This window comes from Amphiura filiformis, chromosome 2, assembly GCF_039555335.1.
Source record: "Amphiura filiformis chromosome 2, Afil_fr2py, whole genome shotgun sequence".
Lineage (NCBI taxonomy): Eukaryota > Metazoa > Echinodermata > Ophiuroidea > Amphilepidida > Amphiuridae > Amphiura > Amphiura filiformis.
Window position 1 is genome coordinate 63489353 of NC_092629.1, and position 21591 is coordinate 63510943.

The following is a 21591-nucleotide window of genomic DNA, read 5'->3' on the forward strand; positions in this document are numbered from 1 at the left end:
AAAATAATATTTTTGCCTACTGTGTTACCCTACCGTCCGAGATAGTCATAGGCCATTGGCTGAATATTCGTAGGTCGTAGATAGCACAAACTAAAGGCTACATTTTTGAAATCATTGTGCTCATCAGACGGATAGGCCTAATTGGCGTATCTGTCGACACGATTGGAGCATTTTCAAATGTTTACCCCTGCATGACCTTTCGTGACCTATAGCGGTCACAAGGGGTCAAAAATGCCTCCACATCTTAAAATGAACTTTGGACCATGCCTCACGGTGTAAACTATCACTTTTCCACAACTGCTTGGAGTAACTTTCATGTTTGTACAGGTATTATTATCAATTGATGGGCTCACTGATTCCACACTGCAGTTAGCAAGAGATCATTTAAGCTTAATTCTAGTACCTATTTCAGACAATGGTCGAGGTCCAATGCCCTTTAACCGTTTCCCATCACTCCAATGTAATTATGGAAATGTATAATAAGTGCACAATTGTACCAAATTTGGGAGGTTATCAGTTTATGCAACTGCAAAACCTGCAGAACATGATGAAGCGTCATGACACGGCCGCAAAACACATTGCAGAACACATTCTATAGGTGTTATGCACGTAACGGAATGAGAACACGTTCTTCGTATGTTCTCGATGTCATGATGTGTACGAGTGATTTGTCAGAACATCAAAGAACATATGTTGACTCGACAATGCTCGATGGCTCAACACTTCTAGAACATGTAGAACACATCCAGAACGTATGAACATCGATGTGAACGCACTGAGAACACATCAAAATCACACGTGGAACACACCAAGAACGTGTTCTATAGTTATTGCGTTCGATGTATAGGCCCTATTCGAACTCAGCTAGCTTCACATTTTCAGCACTTCTGTTTTCTTTCTATTATTGTCAATTTTCATGTAAAAATACCAGAATTGCATATAGGCCTAAACTTTTTCAGGCGCGCAGCAAAGTGACAAAAGGTGGGGCGCCAAAAGTTACGCGAAGCTCAACCGTGCAAAAAAAGTGCAAAAATTGCACTGCACAAAGTGCAAAAACGTGGGGCGCCCGCTTGCGACGCGCCTGTAGTACCATCTTTAAGCTTCATTACAAATTTCAAATAGTTTTAGTTTATGCGTGTCTTAGTGGCATGCAAATGATGCAATTAGATTAGTTAGGCATGTTGAATATTCAGGTTGTGCGAATCATCTTCAGGATAGACGCTGGCCAGTGAAAGTGACATTCCTATGCGGATGTTCAAAGAAGTCGAGTGTCTCCGATAATAATTATTTGGTGCAGCAGAGACATTAAAATGAATACACGGGATCGATACACGTGAATTGCTATGCACGATTTTGATATCAGGCGAAAATCTTCGGATACCGGGTTAGAAGATGATGAATATCTCCCGTAAATGAATTTTTCTCAAGAAACCAGATGTGGTCTCATACACTTGAAAATACGTGTTGAACAGATATGATGGTCGCTAGAATGCGCTTTGAAAATTGGCCGTGCGCTTTGAACTCAAAATCGGACCAAAACTCTAATTTTATATTGCGTTGGTCCTGTATGGACTACAACGTGTAGTACAGCTGCACTCACTACTAGGCAGTATAAAGTCGATGACCATTGACCTCAATGGGGTATACAAGCTTATTCACGCACAACCAAGATCGATTACCCGGCTATTGTGAGTAGCCTAAGTCATGTCCCTCGACTAATTATTCGTCTCAAAGAGCTTCAAAGGTCTGAACCAAATGGCCAATCGTGGCTGTGGATTCAACCTACCATGGCGATTTCTGCCATGAAGATATAGGGTCGATGACACTGTGCGGAAGTGAATCCAACCATGCCAACGCGCTCGTGATTGGTTAGGATTGTATTCAAGGTCGTGCGTTCGCGTTGTAGTTTGAAATATGCGATATACAATCGCGGCTGGATCGAGTGCATCTGTTGAAAGCTGCGTTCATTCAATTGAAATTCCTACTATAGGTTGCCAGTTCCGATATACGACACAAAACATGAGCTAACATGGATCTTAATTTTTTTTTTAACTCTACATTGGAGACTCTCTCACAAACCATGATAAAATTGGATATCATTATGGGATTTGTGGTCATTATCGCCGATATAGAGCTTATATAATTATTGCGACTTTGCCCAGGTTTGGTGCTCGGGTTTGTGACAGCAGGTTTAATTTGGGTAGGCGCAGCGGAAGTGGCATAGTCAGTCGTCCTGAAAAAAAAGTCTTAGCAATGTCACTGGCACTAGGATCCACAACATGCTCATCTATCAGGCACAGTTCTTTAACTCCAATACATTTGCACATTCATTGAATGACCTTTAAAAATTTTAGTACAAAAATGCATCCTTTGCAACTTGAGGTCAAATTTTGCACTATGATTGTTTACTTGAGGTTATTGAACTATGCCACTGGAATGAGGCCATTGTGGTCCATATTGTGGGGTACAAATCTATCCAAGATCTACTCGGTGTATTTATAAGTTCTTCTCTACAACATGTATGTAATAAGCTGGCGTCTCTACCTCGCCCTTTGGTTTGTAGTCACCATAGACTGTATGTGTAATATCGTTATCGAAGCATTCGTAGAGGAGACTGGTGAAGCTATTCAGGCGATGTGGGTAGTAACATAATTGAAATCTGTAATTTTAAAAGAAAAAATCTGCAAATTTCAGAGGAAATGAAATGAAATATTAAAAACATAAAATGATATGATTTAGGAGCTTTAAACAATGGCGGTACATGCATCCCCCCGCGTTAAAAATCGCGGAAAATGCCCAACAATTGCCACATATTCGGCACATCCTAAAATTCTAAAATGAACCCATATGGCGCAATTTATAAAGAGGGTATGGACAGAAAAACTAAGCCACAACCACAAGCCAACCAAACTTTCATCCAGGAATTAATTTGCTGACCATTGTTGCCCAGGATACACCTTTTAAATCATTAAGCATCATTCAGGGACGCAGGGCTATTATAGACCCATACAGGCGCAGAACCCTATTTCAACCAACATACAACCATCGCAACCAGGATAAGCATTGTAACAGAGCAGTGTGAAGTGCCTGAGCACATTTTCTTCTCGTGATTGCCAGCTGTAAAGTCAAAATGACGCAAAGTAGCCACGAAAATTGAATACCTAGTTCAGCCGTTCTTTTTACGCGATTAATCGGTTGGTGTGCGAAAGATCTTTTGCAAAACAGTGTATCTGGCTTTCTGATTAGCGGGCTTTCCGAGTAGCAGGTCTTCTGGCTAACGGATTTTCTTAATCGGTTCTTCGGATAAACATAAAAGGGTCTTCTGAGTAGCGCTAGTGCACCTATTACCTGTAGATCTTATCCTCCACGTCGAGATACTTGTGTATGTTATGTCTCGTGAAGGTCTTCCCACGCTGGACCACTTTGTTGGTATTGCGATGATGTTCTATGGCAAGAGAAGTATCTAGGAAGTAGTCAAGTGTGACTTTATCAGGTTTACCATCGACATACGTCACTGATGTTTTGATATCTTTGATGCTGCTACCCTGCAAATCACAAAATATACCGCAAAGTTTTTATACAATAAATCATGTTACTTTGTTTTCGCATACCGACTATTTGGGATAAACCGTAATATAACCCGTGAAAATGTCTTGATTAATTGAGCTGTCGTCAACACTTCGTACTCTTGGAGCACAGCATGAAAGATACAGTGTTCATATGGAGCACGAGAACACACGGTCCTCCTAGAGTACAAGAACAGCACAAAGGTGTGCTCCAGAAGCACAAGGGTTAGATTAGTGTTCCATTAGCTATTTGACTAAACGTTGACGATAACTCAATTATGCGAAGTGTTTTTCAAATCGGTAGACGCCCTCTATAGTCACAACCATACAAAAGGACAGTCCATAGTTATCTCTGGTTCATCAATATGCGGGAATCATGACAACGTAAAGATACTAAGAAAATCAGTAAGACTTTGCGGCTCGTTGCTTTCGTGGCTGTCATTTATAAATATGGTCATTCTGATCATTCAGAGAACGGGAAGGCAAGGAGGGAGTGAAGAGGAAGAGAGAAGGGAGAGAGGGACAGACAGACAAACAGGCAGACAGACAGATAGAAAGAAAGAGAGAGTAACTCACGTGATAGTAGATGTTCTTTTCAGGTGCTTTGCCGGTATCCAAAATGGCGTCATAATTGCGATGATCAATGACCATGACTCCACCAGGTTTCAGCATCTTAGCGAAGTTCCGCAACGCCCGGCGATGGCTACTCTGTGATCCGTCAAAATCGGGCAGATGAGAAAAGGAATTGCCGATGCAGATGATGGCGTCGAACCCATCCCCTGGCTTTGTGATGTCTCCGTCAAGTGTGAGCCAGTTGGCAACATCAACTTCTGGATGGAGTTTGAAGAAAAGAGAAACTTGATATTAGTAGGAACTGCATGTGTGATCCCGAAATCCTTTTACAAAGAAACTATGATCAAAGGGTTTTGGCAGTTACGGAAATGATTTAGGCATAATGGGTTACGTCCACTTCCCGGGGTCCACTTATAGGCCACTATGGTCCTAAAGTCCACTAGTCCTCGGGCTCGTTAAAGCCGGAAGTGTCCGGCAATCACAACATTATGTTTTATATGTTAGAAAAATAACTATCAAACACGAATCACATGGTTTTATTTAAAACAAACTCATATTAACCATAAAAACGAATAAAACAGCCATCTCTCAACACGCGATGTTCAAAATTCCCGCGCCGAAATTGTCTAGAGCAATGACGTCCCAATAATTCAATGAAGCCTGACGACAAATGAGCACAAATAACCATGACGTCATTGCTCTAGAAAATTTCGGCGCGGGAATTTTGAATATCGCGTGTTGAGAGATGGCTGTTTTTATTCGAGTTTGTTTTAAATAAAACCATGTGATTCGTGCTTGATAATTATTTTTCTAACATATAAAACATAATGTTGTGATTGCCGACACTTCCTTTAACCAGTTCAAAAGTTTGACACTGACAGTACACTAAACTTTACCCAAAACCTAACCCAAGCCAAAACCATTACTTTTGGCGACTCCTTGTATGTTTCCGACTAGCGAACCTCGTTTTCGCAAACCGAATTATTTCAGCTTAAATGTGCAGAAAACATCCTTGACAGCTGTTACTAATAATAATATAATTATGTAATAACTTTTGGCAAAGAATAACAAACTTTAACCGAAATCATACATTTTGGCTTTAAGATATGATTGCAGGCTAGCTAAAATATAATTTGTTAAAGCTCCTTAATAGCTAGTCATGTCATTAAAGGCCATTCAGTGACCACAGCATAAAGTGTAACAAAATTAAAATTGTTTATAAATTGCCTATAGATACAACTGAAGGCATTAGGTATTTTTGAAATGAATAGAGAAATACAAATTCGGGTTAGCAAAACTATGTTAGCAAAACCTGAAAATTTATTATTTGTACGATACTCCCGATGAGCAAATCACTGAATGGGCCCGCCTTGGCAAAGTAATTGTGTGTCTTTTATGTAGCAAGACATGACATGCATTAAAAAGGGGCATATCATTTTCTTCGGAAGTGGGGAAGTCGGCGTCAATATTTCGCCAACAAATATTTTATGACCACCTCCCCTACCCATTACCGACACGACACACCTTACCGATCAGGCTAAAATTTTATTGAAATCAGTCTTTTTTGAATAAAATAAACACACTATCTGTGGTCATCTTACATTTTGATCATCAAAAATTGTATGACCCCCCCATTTTTTCCCCAAAAATTCATGACCCCCTTGTATATTTGGGACCCCCTTCCGAAGAAAATGATAGCCCCCTAACTGAACTGCCTCAAAACCAGTTTCAAATCATGGTGTCCCCAGCAAACACAAATTAACGTTTTCGACATCATTCGCAAAAGGTTATAAAAGGTTGTCAGAAAACGTTTAAATGTCGGGTTATATAAAGGGTATATTAATGGTATAAAACGTTTTCATAACATTAAAAAACATTTTGTTGGTAATTTACTGCACAGCAAACACAAATGTTTTACAGATAACATTTAAATGTCGGGTTATATAAAGGGTATAAAAACGTTTTAATAACATTCCAAAAACATTTACTTGGTACAAATCATTCTAAACAGAATGTTATTTTGGGGTTGAAACAATATTTTGCAAAAAATGTTTGCCCAAAATATTTACAATAAACGTTTTAAAATGTTTTCACGACCTTTATATAACCCGACATTTAAATGTTATTAAAACGTTTTGTAAAAAACATTTTAAGAACATTTCTGTGTTTGCTGGGTGCAAATATTTTAACATAATGTTATTAAGTGTTGACAAAATATTTGGCCAAAATGTTTGCAAAAATAGTTTACAATAACATTTCGAAAACATTTAAAAATACTGTTGTAGTGGTAAAACGATTTCATGACCTTAATATAACCCGACATTTTAATGTTATTAAAACGTTTTTACCTAAACCCAAACCCAAAATATAACTTATTTCAAACGTTTTAAAACGTTTTTGTGTTTGCTGGGTCCATGGTCACTTTGGCAGTGCAACATGGCATGTCACAGGTCTATCAAACTTGACGTTTGTATTAAACGTGTAGAGTAAATAAGTGGCCCGGGATGAGTGTATAGATACAAGATAGCAACAACAATGAAATAAACAAGTGATAAATGACCAGCATGTACCAGTTTGTATTGAATCAATGATATAGGGCTATTCCAGTTGAAATCCATACACCCCTGGAAGACATACCTTAACCCACACAGGGAGCGTAGGTAACCTCACTACACACCCTGTGTGCAAGATCAAGGTCATATCTTCTATCACGTTCATTGTCCATAGGGGTGTGTGTATTTGGATTGGAACAGCCCATAGTGCAAATATTGTTATCATGGTTATTATGACAATTGATTCAAACAAACAACATAACAGCACACACAGCCAGATTATGGCCGGCCACAGAGAAAGAATAAACAAAATTATATGACGTAACATCGACACTTGATGTGACTTTAGTTGTCTTGTTTTTAGTGAAGTGTGCGAAAAAGTTTGATAAATTGTATGGGTATAAAAGAACGCGACAAATATGAAGGCAACATGAATATTTACTAAGAAATAGAAAAAAAAAGAATAATGATTTATTAAGCACGAAACTTAAGGATATGAGAAGAGGCTTCCATGCTACCAAGCTCTGAACCTTGGAAAACGATGTTTGTGACACATCAAACACAAAACGTTGTACAGAAAACGTTTTATTGTCAGGTTTTATAAAAGGTATAATTTTTTTTTAAACGGGATGCAAAACATTAACATAACATTACTTAAGAATTGACAAAAAGACAATTTTAATGTTATTAAAATGTTATGAATAAACCCAAAACGTGTTTATAGCACTTTTATAACGTTTTCGAAACATTTGTGTTTGCTGGGGAGGTGAAAAGTTATTCAAGTTGACTTTGTCATGTTTGTGGCGAGTATGGAGATACACTGACTGTATTATATTAGAAAAGAGGTTCTAGGTAGAACATAAATAGGTCCCAATGTGTTCTCTATGTAGAACCTTTAATGGTTAGAACCCAAAAGGTTCTGAAAGGCCAGAATCCACGATTTCAGACTTGAAAAGGTTCTGGATAGGCCAAAAAGAACCATTCTTGCGTTCTTTCCATTTCATCAGTGGACCCATTTCTAAGAGTGTATAGCCTGTTTTGTATGGTGTTGAATTAAATAGTGCAGTAACATTGTAATCTGAATTGTACAGTGCAGTACCCCAATCATCAAAAGCCGGTTCCCTCCGGCGTTCCCATCGCACCCGACTAGCTTTCAACACCATCTTGTCGCACCCATCACAACTAGTGAGGCGGAACCCTTCCTCCAGCAGCATCACCGAGTCAATACTGGAAGATACCAATTAATTATATCTGTTAATTATACCAATGCCACATGCGGCCAGTTGAAAACCATGCAACCACATTTTGGAATACGAGCCAAATGCCCACGCGTCCCTATGTGGTTCAATGCGGCTTAATACACAAATACAGGTCGTGCCAAAAAGATCTTAACACTATGATGGCGAATAATTTTAGAAAAACGGTGAATACCATGGTATTTCAAAGCTGTATGTAACCTACTGTAAAGAGTAATAATTATATAGGCGCAGATCCTGGGGAATGGGGGGGGGGATAAACCCCTAATTTTTGGATAGGGGGATGGTCCATCCTCCCCTACCAATGTTGACTCTTGTATATGGGTTCTGACATTTGCCTTTTTAGTATACAAAAAACATCCGTGTTTTGGGCACTGGTCCACAAAATATCAAGACACCTCATTTGGGGCTAAAATGGTCCGAAATTGACTTTTTTTTTGTGCGCTTTCGCAAAACAAGTCCCAGTAAAACCGGTACAAAACATGCTCGTCCCCGACACCGACACCCCCCTCCCACCGTTTAATACTTCCGCCTTCACAGCTTGATTCCTAACCCATAGATTTCACCATTTTTTCTAAAATTCGTCATCCGACAGATCTTTTTGGGACAATATGTAAAAGGCCATTCAAACAATTCTGCCTCAAGTCCGTTTCACCTTGGCTAGGGCTGTACAATTCGAATCGTGCTCAATGCATTACATTGCATTGAAACCCAGGAATGAAGCAAAACTATTTGAATGACCCTCATAATTAAACTTGAGTGCTCGCCGGTGTTAGTGGTGAATTCAGTGTGATCTTTTGGGTCTTTCCTATAAACCATTTAAATTCGTTTTTGTTTCTTTTTAGGGGGGAGGGGGCTCAGTGAGACCTGGGCCCAGGGGGCACGCACGCACACTTGGACTTAAGACGGTAATGACCGTTCGTTAAGCAGTGGCGTGTAGCCAGGGACAGCTACCCATGTGCGAAAGTCTTCCCTTCTTGCTAGCTGACCGCCCAGATATTTCAATATTTAGGTCTCTTGCACCTTTTAGTCCATTTTCGTCAAAGTTTTCCCTTTGAAAGTTGTTTTGTCCCACGGTCCTGGATACACCACTGTCAAATAGTTGGGCGTAATCACATGAAGCCGGCAGTTGTCAATCAATTCGTTCTGATTCACTTCTTCATGCCACTTTTTTTAAAAACTTACGCCGCACATACCAAAATGAATGTTGAATCCCCCCCCCCCCCCATCAGGTGTGTGACCCCAGTCCCTCCTGAATCCACCACTGTGCAACCGTTACCCATATTGACCTATTATAATACATGTTACCAATCCAATGATGTCATTGTATCTTCCGGTCAGCAGATGTCCAGATAACTGATCGCAATCTTTGCACAAATTGCCCTTGTCGGTAATTTTTAGGTTAATAAGACGACTTATAGTATTTCTACGAGTACGCCATCGATTATCACAGTAGGCCCACCGGTACTTTATAGTATTTCTACGAGTAGGCCTCCGCCCTCGGTTACCATGGGTACTGTATGTCTACCGGTACTCAGCCGGTCCCTGTGTGAGTAGTCGAACTTTCTTCAGATGTGTCTCTGACTTCATCAAGACTATAAAGAAAACTTTTTAACTTTCTCCAGTCCTGATGAAGTTCGAGTCAGAGACACATCTAACGAAAGCTCGACCAGTATAGGGGCCGGCTGCACTGGCATATATGCCTATACTGCAGTATTATAGCGACGGCATCTCGTAGAAATGCTATTTAAGCTTTAACTAATTATGAATTTCCATCGAGAAAGCCTTTCAGTTTATTATATGCACCATGTTGTATAATGATATCGTTTGTTCCCAATGAGGGACGATTTTCTTTGATTTTTTCCAGCACTTCCAAAATTTGCTATATATGCCTACTAGAAATTCCGCAAGTTGTTTTTGCCCGGTGCATCAACACACCTGACAAGAAAAAGCAATTGGGTTCAAAGATTGCCTTCAGTTCCTTGTATTAGACATCCTTGGGAGAACTTCTCTGTAAAAACAAATTCAAATGGTTATTCTTCAAGTTGTATCAACTACTCCCGATTTCAGAAAAATACAGGACTAATTTTGTGACCCAATCTGATGCATTCAGGCTGAAGTCGGAAATTCTTAAACTTGAGTTACTACCATTACTAACTTGCTCAGTACATACAAGTACTGATGTTGAATCGCCAGGTCTCTTGAATACTTGGTTGCAGCGTTAAGTTTATGAACCTTCTATTATGTCAATTTTCTTATGTTTTTTGTTTGTTTTTAATATTTCTCCTCACTTTTTGCTCTCATCTCAGTTTCATTATTGCTGCACTTTAGTCTGATTGGACCAGATCACATTAAAATAATACAGGGTTACTGATTTGCCAAATGAAACACATCCAAACCTAATCTACACTCTGCAAATTAGACGGTTCTAAGGGTTCCAAAATTTCCTTGACAAAACAATTTTCACTTCTCGTTAACATTTTGCAGAACCCTCAGTTCTTCGCAACTATTTTATATTACGTATAGGACAGCTTAAGAACCTTTTAGGTTCTACTTTCATTCAGCATATTGAAGATATTCCTTTTAACCATAGTATTTTATGTCTATATTTTATTAATAATTGGTTATTAAAATAGAAATTTAGAGTACATAGACTGCAATGCATATGTTGATGACTTTGTACACCGGGTTTGTACATTCCTTTAGCATGTTTAGGTTTGCAAAGAATACCCTAGAACGTGTGCGTGTTTAGTTTTATCCCTTAAATTGGTCAATATTAAAATTATCATTTTATTGCCAGTTTCGGCAACTAAAAGATGAGGATTGACACGATTGAGCTATGTTTTATTTGGCAAAACCGTTCTTAACCCGGTACCCCCTCCCTCCAACAAAAAATACTGCATTTTTCTGGAATCTGGGAGACTGCTTGCTGTCGACGTACGAACATTATGATACGTGTTATGGGTTTATTGTTTTGTTCACCCAAGTTTCTGCGAGCAAGGAATAATCAAAAATTTTCAGTCAAATTTCGGCAACTTGTTTTTAGTCCAGCTCATGAAAAAGCTACAAAATAATATAGTGGATATGCCTCTGTTGGCCTATATGCGTGTATACACGATATACCCGTATGTCGACAGCACAGTTTACCAATAGTTCGGTCAGATAAACCAAGCGAGCCCCTGGTATTCCTATAGACAAATCCAATTTCACGCATTCCTACACCTCAATGGTAGCCACAGCTGGGTCTCCGTCGGGTATAGGCATATCCCACCTAAAATATGAAATGATGCGTCCTTGGCGGGGATTTTAAACTGCACTTCATCACCCGTGTTACACGTAGACAATAGAATGATGAAAGTTTACAACACAATACAACATAACATCGATTTTTAAGCGGCTTTAATCCACCCAATTGGGCAGTCACAACACCAGTTTGGTGCGCCGGGGACCCAGTCATGGCCTACTAAATTCTGACCACCATGGATTCGTCTATACATGTATTTCTCTGCCTTCCTCTTTTCTCACTCCCTCCATTTCCTCTCCCCTCACTCTCCTCTCTTCACTTTCGCGCTCTCTGCCTCTCTCTTAATTCTTACGTATATTCCATGAAATTGATTAACATGATTGTTGCATAATACCGTAAGATTCGCTTATTGCCGCATATGGGCTGCCTTTATATATAACTAAAATTTTAGGAACAAATCAAAAGTGCCCTCCCGCAAAAGTCCCACCAGCAAATAAGAACAAGGAATTATTCTTGTTGGGATTTTTAGAGGAAGGCAAAGGAGCCCATGTGCGCCATTAGGCGAATCTTTAAGGTATAACAACAAAGAACATGTTTTTTTTTGTTTCTATTATTCACTGTATGTAGGTTATCAAGAAAACCCGACTCAAACAAAGTTTTAACACAAATAAGTATGTTTCTAAAACGCCTTTAATGCATTTTTTCAAAGTTATTGTAACATTTAAAGAAATGTTGGGTATAATGGTCATCAAAAACATTTCGAAATTTTGAATACAAAATACTGACAAACTATTTATATAGTGTTGACAACATGTTGCTCTCTAAACGTATTTACAACACATTTTAAGGAAATCTTTTGTCAACATTTAAATAATTGTTGCAAATATTTTGTAGCAACATTTAAAAATGCTTTGAAAATGTTACGAAACGTCTTATAACCTTACAACCCAATCTTTAAACGTTTTTTTTTTTTGGCAAACTTTATGTGTCCGGTTAAATATATGATACACTCTGGTAAACGCTGAGAACGCTGGTAAACAATTCGTCGGTTACCATGGTTACAAAGCTTGTTAAACACCCAGGCCCATCATAAAATATTTTACAGAAACGTTTAAATGTCGGGTTATTTAGGATACCGTATAGGCCTACATGGTATACAGGGTGTCCCAGAAAAAATTACCGGGCACATGAATTTGAACGTAAGTCGAGAAATGAATATCAGAAAAGAAAAATCTAAACACAAGCAAGTAGCCCATCTTATTTTGCATCTTATACGCCAATTTTACTGGAATAGGTTGGCCGATCGCGAAGAAATGAGCGATTACATAACGCATGCGTCAATTCACTTCATTCCAAGTTTGAAAGAAAGATCATTCAACACAATGCGCACTAGTGGTTAAACTGTCAATGGGCTCTATATTTTGTTCTATGAACTCCTTTTCGTTCTTTTTAAATAACATGTTTTTTTTAAAACATTTAATTAGGTTTTGTTCAAATTTGAAAAACGTGCACGATATTGAAAATGAAAGCTTGCATGTAAGATGATGCTCGGAATTTGTAAATATTATTTTTCGTTGCATAAAAAATTATTGCATAAAGAATTCCAGCTGGCTTAAAAAAATTCTCACATTCAATAATGTTTTAAGAATATTTCCAAGAAATTGTAATGCAAAGTTTAAACCTTTTAAAACTTCAACATTAATGCTGCATGGTATCAAAGATCACACGCAAAGCTGTAAGCACTTGATCATTGTCATTCCTGGCGCAAATGTTCTATGTAAAGTTAAAATATAATATATTTGCACAGCCTAAAGAATTAAAGTTGGAGAGCTTCCAATTGCAGAAATCAAAGTTTTCTCCGACAAACTGTTATTCATCTTCAGTGAAAGCATGAATGACATAACACCGTCGGATTGTGATAGATAATGTGGACTAAATTTAATGAGATACACAAACTTTAGGAAGCAGTGAGCGAGTATGAAAAAAGCGCTTGTTGATCAAACTTGGAATGAACTGCATTGATGCACGCATTATGTAATCGTTTATTTCTTCGGAACCAGTCAACCGAATCAAATCAAATTTTCGTATGTGATGCACAACAAAATAGGCTATGCGCTACATTTTAAATTTTTTGATTCTTATGTCTATTTCTCGACTTACGTTCAATTTTATTCACTCGGTAATTTTTTCTGGGACACCCTGTATACAACCATTCAGAAAATAGTTTTGAAATATGAATGCAAATAATATCATTAAAAGTTGACATTTTTAAAATTGACATTTATATAACCCGACATTTAAGGGGTACTACACCCCTGGCCAATTTTGTGCCTATTTTTGCATTTTCTCAAAATTATAGCGCATTGGTGACAGGTAAGATATGTATATTATAGGGGCAAGGACTACAACTACTGCACTGAAAATTCAGCAACTCAAGGCAAGTAGTTATTGATTTATTTTCCTCATTTTGACTGTAACTCCACAACTGTTGTCTGTGCTGAAATAAAATTTCCAGTGCATTAGTTGTAGTCCTTGCCCCTATAATATACATATCTTACTTGTAACCAATGCGCTATAATTTTTGAGAAAAATTCAAAAATAGGCACAAAATTAGGCAGGGGTGTAGTACCCCCTTAAACGTTTTCTGTTAAACGATTTGTGATTGATTGTGCGGTGATATACATTTAACCATGGAAGAAAGAGATGAGATCTTATCTCTTTCTTCCATGATTTAACCATAATCAAGCAGGATAGTGGTCCACTTTTCCATTATAATTTGCGTGGTGTGAGCTAGCCAACCTCTTGCATTGCCATGCCCCAGTAAATAATTGACTGTCAATTAATTTAAAACAAAAGCTCTAGCCTAAATCATACAGAAACAAAAACATGACTTGACCGACATCATACTACACATTTCCAATGAATATTTTCGATATTCTTCTTTTCTAGTGGTCGAAAACAATTATTGAAAATTGGAACGTTTTAGCTCGTATGGCTCATATAAGCGTATTAAATAAAGATACACAAGTACTTACCCATTGCCGCAAGCCACATCCAGAACTTGGTAGCACCCTCGCTTGCAGAGAAGATCCACCAGCCATTCACGGTAGACCTTGGTTCGACTCTCGGTACTACCTACATAATATTCCCATACTTTGGCGGCTATGCCGTCCGCATACTAGTCAGATATGGGTTGCACTATATCGGTCATGTTGATAGTAGGTCCCTATAGTATAGTTACTTGAAATATACAGTAAAATGCGAAGTGTTTTTAAAATACTCGAGCTTCCCGCTTTTCAAGATCCGTCAAGTTTTAACTCCTGATATTTATGTGAAAAGTAGCGCAGAACATAGGCCTATATAGAAGGATGACTTTATGTCATCGTGACAACTTTGAACTTCCACGACTGCGCAACGACACCCCAACTGAATGATTTAAAATAAGGGACCGGTTTGTACCGGCCGTATGATACATTGGAGACCAATAATTTCATATCAATTATTTATCAAATTCAAGTCAATATTTGTTCAATCATGATAATTGAGCAACCTTGACTAATAATTATTATGAAATGTTATGATGCTTGCCGTGTATACGATTATTACTGATAACGTTTTGCTACAATACGCAAAATACAGTCGCTCTTCTGATTGGCCGAAAGTTTCATTACTTTGGAGTTGGTCAAAGCCACAAGAGGGCGCATTACTTTCAAAAGCCCAGGTAGTCGGCGAGCTGCATGACAAACAGACGGCAAAGCCGCCTCGTATGGCACGTATTTTGTGCAATAAAAACAACTCAACACAAAAGTTGACAACCATGAGGGTTGCCAAATCTTTTAAAAGCCCCCTTTTGCAATGATTTTTCATCAAATGTACCCCCTTTTTCATGCAAAATCGAGGACAAAAATATGACCAAAAACAGCCCCTTTTTTGCGGTTTTCAATAACTAGAATTTCAAACACCCGCTTTCAATGATTAGAATTTCAAACACCCCTTATCAATGACACTAAATATTGACATAACATTTCTGGATTTTCTCAATTACCCCTTTTATCCAAATTTCGCGGACAGTGCAAATTAAATACCCCTATTTTGCTAATTTCACTGTCAAATTTCACGGACAGTGCAAATTAAACACCCCCTATTTTGCCAATTTCAAGGTCCTTGCTAAAAAAATAACCCCTTTTCCGCGCAATTTGGTAACTCTCATGGTTGTCAACTTTTGTGGGGCCGGGGACTGGTTTACTCAAAAAACCTGATTTCGTAATCTAAAAAGCTGCTTTGTCGGTCAAGGAACCAGGATTTCCATCAATAAACCTGGTTTGGTGTTTGAAAACCCATGGATGGTCTCATACCCTTGGAAAAAACAGCGCGGTACATTGGCTTTCTCTCTTGGTGCATAGGCATACTACTTGCCATACGCTCGGATAAGAATATAATTATTTTGATCGGTGGTGGGCAATAAGATATATTTTTCAGAATAGGTAGGCCTACGTTTTTGTGCTTAAAAAAATCCATTCTTGAGATTTAGCAGTTATGAGGCATAAAGGTGTACATTATGCTAGGTTTAAAACCAATGTTAACTTAGGCCAAACATGAGATTTCAATAAATACTTATTAGCATTATTTTACGAGACGCGACAATAAAAACAAATAATAAATTGCGACATTTCAAAACTGAGTTTCTCTAGTTTTACATATTTATGCTTTTAACAATAAAAATTGAAGGTTTGAAGCCCGCTACCATGACCCAAATCTCAACCAGTCAGCCCGGTTTAATCATAGCTCATCATCAGATCATAATATGCAAAACTACCGGGGTACGGCTTCAAAGAAATTTCCGCGCACCAGATTTGGGGGAATTCTCATACACAGGGAATTAAATTTGAATAATAATAATAATAATAATAATAATAATAATAATAATAATAAATAACAACACTAATAATAATAATAATAATAATAAAAATAAAAAAACCCGCAAGTTGCGCTAAAACTATACTTTTTCACGGTTCTCGACGCAAAGCCTCCACCTTGACTTGCATCATTTTAACCGGTAAAATGGATCATTATTTGCCTCACTTTGGTCGATCACACCGCAGACTACTACAGTTCCGGCTTCTGTGAGATTTTGGCCCTTTGGCCCTAAATTATGCTACAGGAACAGCTGCTCCGGGAGCATATGCTCCTGGAGCATGAATAATCTGGAGTATTATTCTAAGTCCAACATGCTCCAGGAGCATGTTTTGAATGCACAATGCTCCAGGAGCATATAATACATGCACCAGGAACATGTTTTGAATGCACAATGCTCCAGGAGCATATAACAAATATGTTCCTGGAGCAGTGTACATTCAAAACATGCTCCTGGAGCATGATGGATTTAGAATATTACTCCAGATTACGGCCCCTGGAGCATAATTTCGGGCCAAAATCTCACAGAAGCACAGTTCCCGTGCATTGTATGCTGTGAATTCTCGCATATTCATGAGGGCCGATTGTTCGATATCTATGTTGCATACAACATTCAAATATACCATCCTTGAATCTGTTGTTGACGCAATTCAAGAACTTATACAGTCAGTATAGAATTGCACATAATCCACTTGTTCGGATTTTTCACTTTAATTCAGCCAAGACTACTCCCTATTTCAGAAAAATATAGCGCTAATTTTTTGGATCAAAAAAATATCATCCTGTTTTGCCAAATGAAACATAGCTATATCCTAATCCTGTATTTAGTTCTAACTGGCAATGAAAGTCACATTTAAATTTTTGGTCACTTTTTTTAAAATAAGGGCCAAAACACGCGTTTTTTAGGGTATGCTTTTCCAAAGCTGAAAGACTTGTACAAAGACTAATATCAAGTTATGCATTCTATCTTCTGGAAAACATATTTTCTAATCATTTTCATAAGCATTATCAAAAATAACGTTTACATTTTGAGCTAAATTCTTAGCCTATATACAAGATTTCGAATGCTTAGACTTGTGACCTGTACGAAAACAAGTTTTTGACCCATTTTTCCCCAAATTGAAAAAAAAAGAAGTTTGTCTGTCATTGCCAGTTAGAACTAAATAAAGGATTGGGATTTAGGTTTCATTTGGCAAAACAGGATATTTTTTTTAATCCAAAAACATTAGTGCTCTACTTTTCTGAAAAATAGATGCATCATTTTGGACTGAAGACCAAATGATGGTTCTTTTTTAGTAAGCAAACATAGTGAAAGCAAACTATAAAATGTTTTGCCAAATCAAGCATACGATTCATCGTTCAGCGCATATTATTTCGCGTAAGTCCCTATGCACAGGTTTGACATTGTGTGCGTACTACAACAAGCATTTTACTTAACATATTTCAAAATCAATTAAGTAACTTAATATTCATACAAATCAAAATCAAAACTTTTGGGGATAATTGAAGAATACTGGACATCACTCTTATTTATTTACTAACCCTAATCTGGAGGAGGGGCCAAACTGCTTAAATTTAGCATCTTTCAATCAAAGTAGTGGATTTTTGTTTTGTTCTAACTGGGGCGTGATCGGGGGAGGGGGCACTCACTTAAATGGTCTGTACGCATGGGTGACCAACAAAACAAGTAAAAAGGGGCGTTTTTTTAGGCAAGGCAAGTTACGCGCATGACGCATTTAGGGTCTAAAAAACTCTGATTTTCAAGAATAAGGATAGTTTTCTGAAACTTAACAACTTGTTTAGGGTAGCCTACCTTTTCAAATTTTTGGTACATTAGGAGTCCAAAAAGGGTACATTTTACTAGCCAAAAACTCATTAGGTGGTAAATTCTATATTAAATTGCTGGTAAGGTCAAACTCGTAATAGGAGGTGTTTAAAAAAAACTTGGCCACGCATGTGTACACTATGATACCTGAGTGGCCCCTCTGGGGGCGTGATGGGGGGAGGGATGAAACCCTATAGCTATAAAAATACACAAGTATCAAACTTTTGCTCAATTTCATCTCTTTATTCATATAATACACATAATATAAAAAGCAATAGTAATACATACATTTCACAAAGAAACACAAACATTATTGACTTGATTTGACCAATCTTGGAAATACAATTTTGCATTTCAATGTGCTTAACCCTATACCATTCCAATATCCGAGTGATTTGGAAATGACGCTAATACCCATTTCAATTGGGACTGATTTGCTATCCAGTGCAACATGGGTCAATAGTCAGTCAGAATTAATAGGTAAATTTTCACGGGAAAATTTTCTGTACACGTGACCCCCATGGGCGCAGACATATTAGCATTATGGAATGTGACCCTGAGCACAGCGGTGGTCTACCAATGTATTTGAATAGGAAGAATTCCTCCTTTGATGCAAAATAAGTTACTTGTCGCAAGTTAATAATATTATGGTGAGTTTCCGTAGAAAGATATTTTTTTCCGTTGATAGGAATTTTAAAAATTACGTTTTGATGATATTGTGAAGAAATTAAGATTACATAATATTCAATAAATTTGCAATACACGAATTTCTATCAAAATTGCAGCCAAGAATACTATTCCAATTCAAAATTACTAAGAGTTGAATAGTGAGGTCACCGCCGGGGGTCAGAGATCAGGCTCGAGGTTACACTCACACTGATACGCATTGGTCATGTGTCCAGAAAATTTTCCCATGAAAAAATACCTATTAATGTTGACTGATAGTGACAAAATGTACCTCAATGAACATAGCACATCAAGATCTTGCAAAATATGTTTATTTCATGACTGCCAACTCATGTTTAGCCAGTCTATTCTCAGAATGAAAACAAAGGAAACCCATACAAAGTAATGGGAGTGTCGATCATTTGATGAAATAGGGTAAGATATCTTCTCTGGCTAATACATTTCATTGAAGAGGACATTCTTATCAAGTTTATTTATTTCCCATTCTATTACCGCCAAGACCCATTATTATCGTGCAATGTGATTTGTTAAAATGCATCATGTGAAAGACCGTAAATTACAATAAAATGGCAGGGCAATGAACGTCATGTTCTTATCGCATTTTTCTAGCAACATTGTGAAAAGCTTTTGCTAAGTGTATGCGATAATTAGGCATGCTGATAATGTACGCACACACAACACACACTTTGGGGGTAGAACCTCATTTGAGATAACTTTAAGTACTTAAAATGCATTAGTATTGTTTTTCAAATATATTTCAGCAAGGTATACACCAACAACATGATAATAACATTTGTGACCCATCACATCAAAACAGACCACCTCGCGGCATAAATGAAAATGGAGATTTAAACACTAGGATAAACTGCTGCTTTTTAGCTTGAAAATAACACCTTACTTGTTGAAATCAGATACAGTAAAAATGTTTTATGAGGCAAAACAAGCTCAAAATTCTTTTTATTTTCTTTATATTTTCTCATCTTCTTTCATTGTTTTCTGCCAATGAATCTAGCCGCGAAGTGGTCTGTTTCGATGTGATGGGTCACATTTTTTCTTCAGAAACAGTCAGACACAAATATATACAATTACATACAAGATATTGCACATAACATGTATGTTGCACAATTAGTACTTTAAATATTTCAACAATTGTACAATTGGTCTATACCCAACAACATTCTTTAAAAAATATCAGATATCAATGAACAAGTATACTACACTTGAACACTCTTTCATATGTGACCCAATCTGATCCACTCTGGCCAATGTTGGACATTTTGAAAATTGAGTTACCACCATTACTAACTTGTTCAGCACATACAATTACTGATGTTGAATCCCAAGGTCTCTTTAATACTTGGTGGCAAAGTTATGAGCCTTTTATATATATCCATTTTCTTATGTTTTTTTTTTCTCCTCACTATTTGTCTATATCTCAGTTTTATAATTGCCAACTTTGGCCTGATTGGACCAGATCTGGTCACATATATAATACCAGCCCTGGTTCATTTGGTCATGTCAATCTTAAACTCATTATCTTACATCATCTTTAGAATTATACATTCAATAATGGGCTATTCCAGTTGAATGAAATCTATGCACCACCTATAGGTCATGTCTTCCATCTGGTTTATGGATTTCAACAGGAATAACCTATTACTACATTCTTATAACTTAACTTGCCACAGATTTATTAAAAACCATGCTCTCCAAATTTGGATACCTTGGTATCTATATTGCTGTATTTCTGAATGATGCTTAATATTGTCTTCAATGGTCTTACGCACTATATATAAATTAGTGTTTTTTTAAACAAAAAATGGGGGGGGGGGGGGCTCTTAATGGAAATGTGCTGCAGATTCAGGGTGCATTATTAGCCATTCAGTTTAGAATCAAGAGTGCATTTTCAGCCATTTTCCATTTTGGTCTATTGATGGCACTCAATTTCATCAAAATTGGTTTAAGAAAGGGCATTGTTTCAAAATGTTCTTGAAAAAATGCCAATTTTTCATAATTTTTTTGCTAAATTTGTGAATATTTCCAAAAATTGGTATAATTTTTAATCCAATTTGATTTGAAGTAGGGTAATTTTTGGAGTCCCAGCTGCACAACCCCACCCAAACCAAAGTTGAGACCAACTGGACAAGCAAATAAAATGAATTGACTACTAAGGGGATAAGCCCACCAGATTGATCATCTCCTATAAACCTATTTATGTACAACTTTTAAAATCTTTTTGGATATCTAAATCAAGCTTGACTTATTTATTGATTGTGGATCACGACGGACTGACATGGGCGCTGAGGGCCCAATTGGCGGAGCCTTGACAATGGTTGAAAGAGTCGGTAGAGGACTATGCTGAAAAGAGGTGTGGTGAAATCAATATTTAAGCCCAACAAATGAGGGGATGTTTTATCTGAGGACTTCCACCCATGATTACATGTAGATCAAGTGTGATAAAAGACCAACCAGCAGGCCGTAAATGCGACCAGAATTGCTCAATCTCTTGCTCAGCCAGACACATAAGACATTGCTGACACATTCAAAGCAGCAATTGCTGACCAATTAAGTAGTTGAAATCACTGCTGGTGCCATTAAGGGATCTAAAATGAGCGTTTATTGCGTTTCGACAGTATTTTTTGTGGGACATGAGAGCACCTCAGACCTATCGAATTGCATTCTGAATATGAAGCATGTCTTTCTGATATCAAATAATTTTCATTTTTTGAAATTCACAATATAATACAAATTTTATGACAAATTATAAAAATTTGATATTTTTCAAATTTTTGATATATGACAGTCCTCGAAGTAAATTATATAAATCTAATGATATATTCTTAAAGTGTATGTAGCAGGGAGGAAAAGCTGACGGTCAATTGAAAATTTTGACCTTTCATATTGAAGATATGGATTTTTTTCCCCAAAAGACCTAATTTTTTTTGGTGTTTTGGTGAAAAAATTCCATATCTTC

The 21591-nt window shown here is 37.4% G+C and overlaps 1 protein-coding gene across 1 annotated transcript; it reads right to left on the bottom strand.

Moving 5' to 3' along the window:
* Positions 1–1354: 1354 nt before the first annotated feature.
* Positions 1355–14895, bottom strand: LOC140142040 (glycine N-methyltransferase-like). The gene is made up of 6 exons (XM_072163960.1): positions 14863–14895; positions 14227–14369; positions 7791–7918; positions 4143–4396; positions 3349–3545; positions 1355–2659 (listed from the first exon to the last, which is right to left on the bottom strand). The coding sequence occupies exons 1-6, from the start codon at positions 14893–14895 to the stop codon at positions 2497–2499; spliced, it is 918 nt and encodes a 305-aa protein (XP_072020061.1). The 3' UTR covers positions 1355–2496.
* Positions 14896–21591: the final 6696 nt, after the last annotated feature.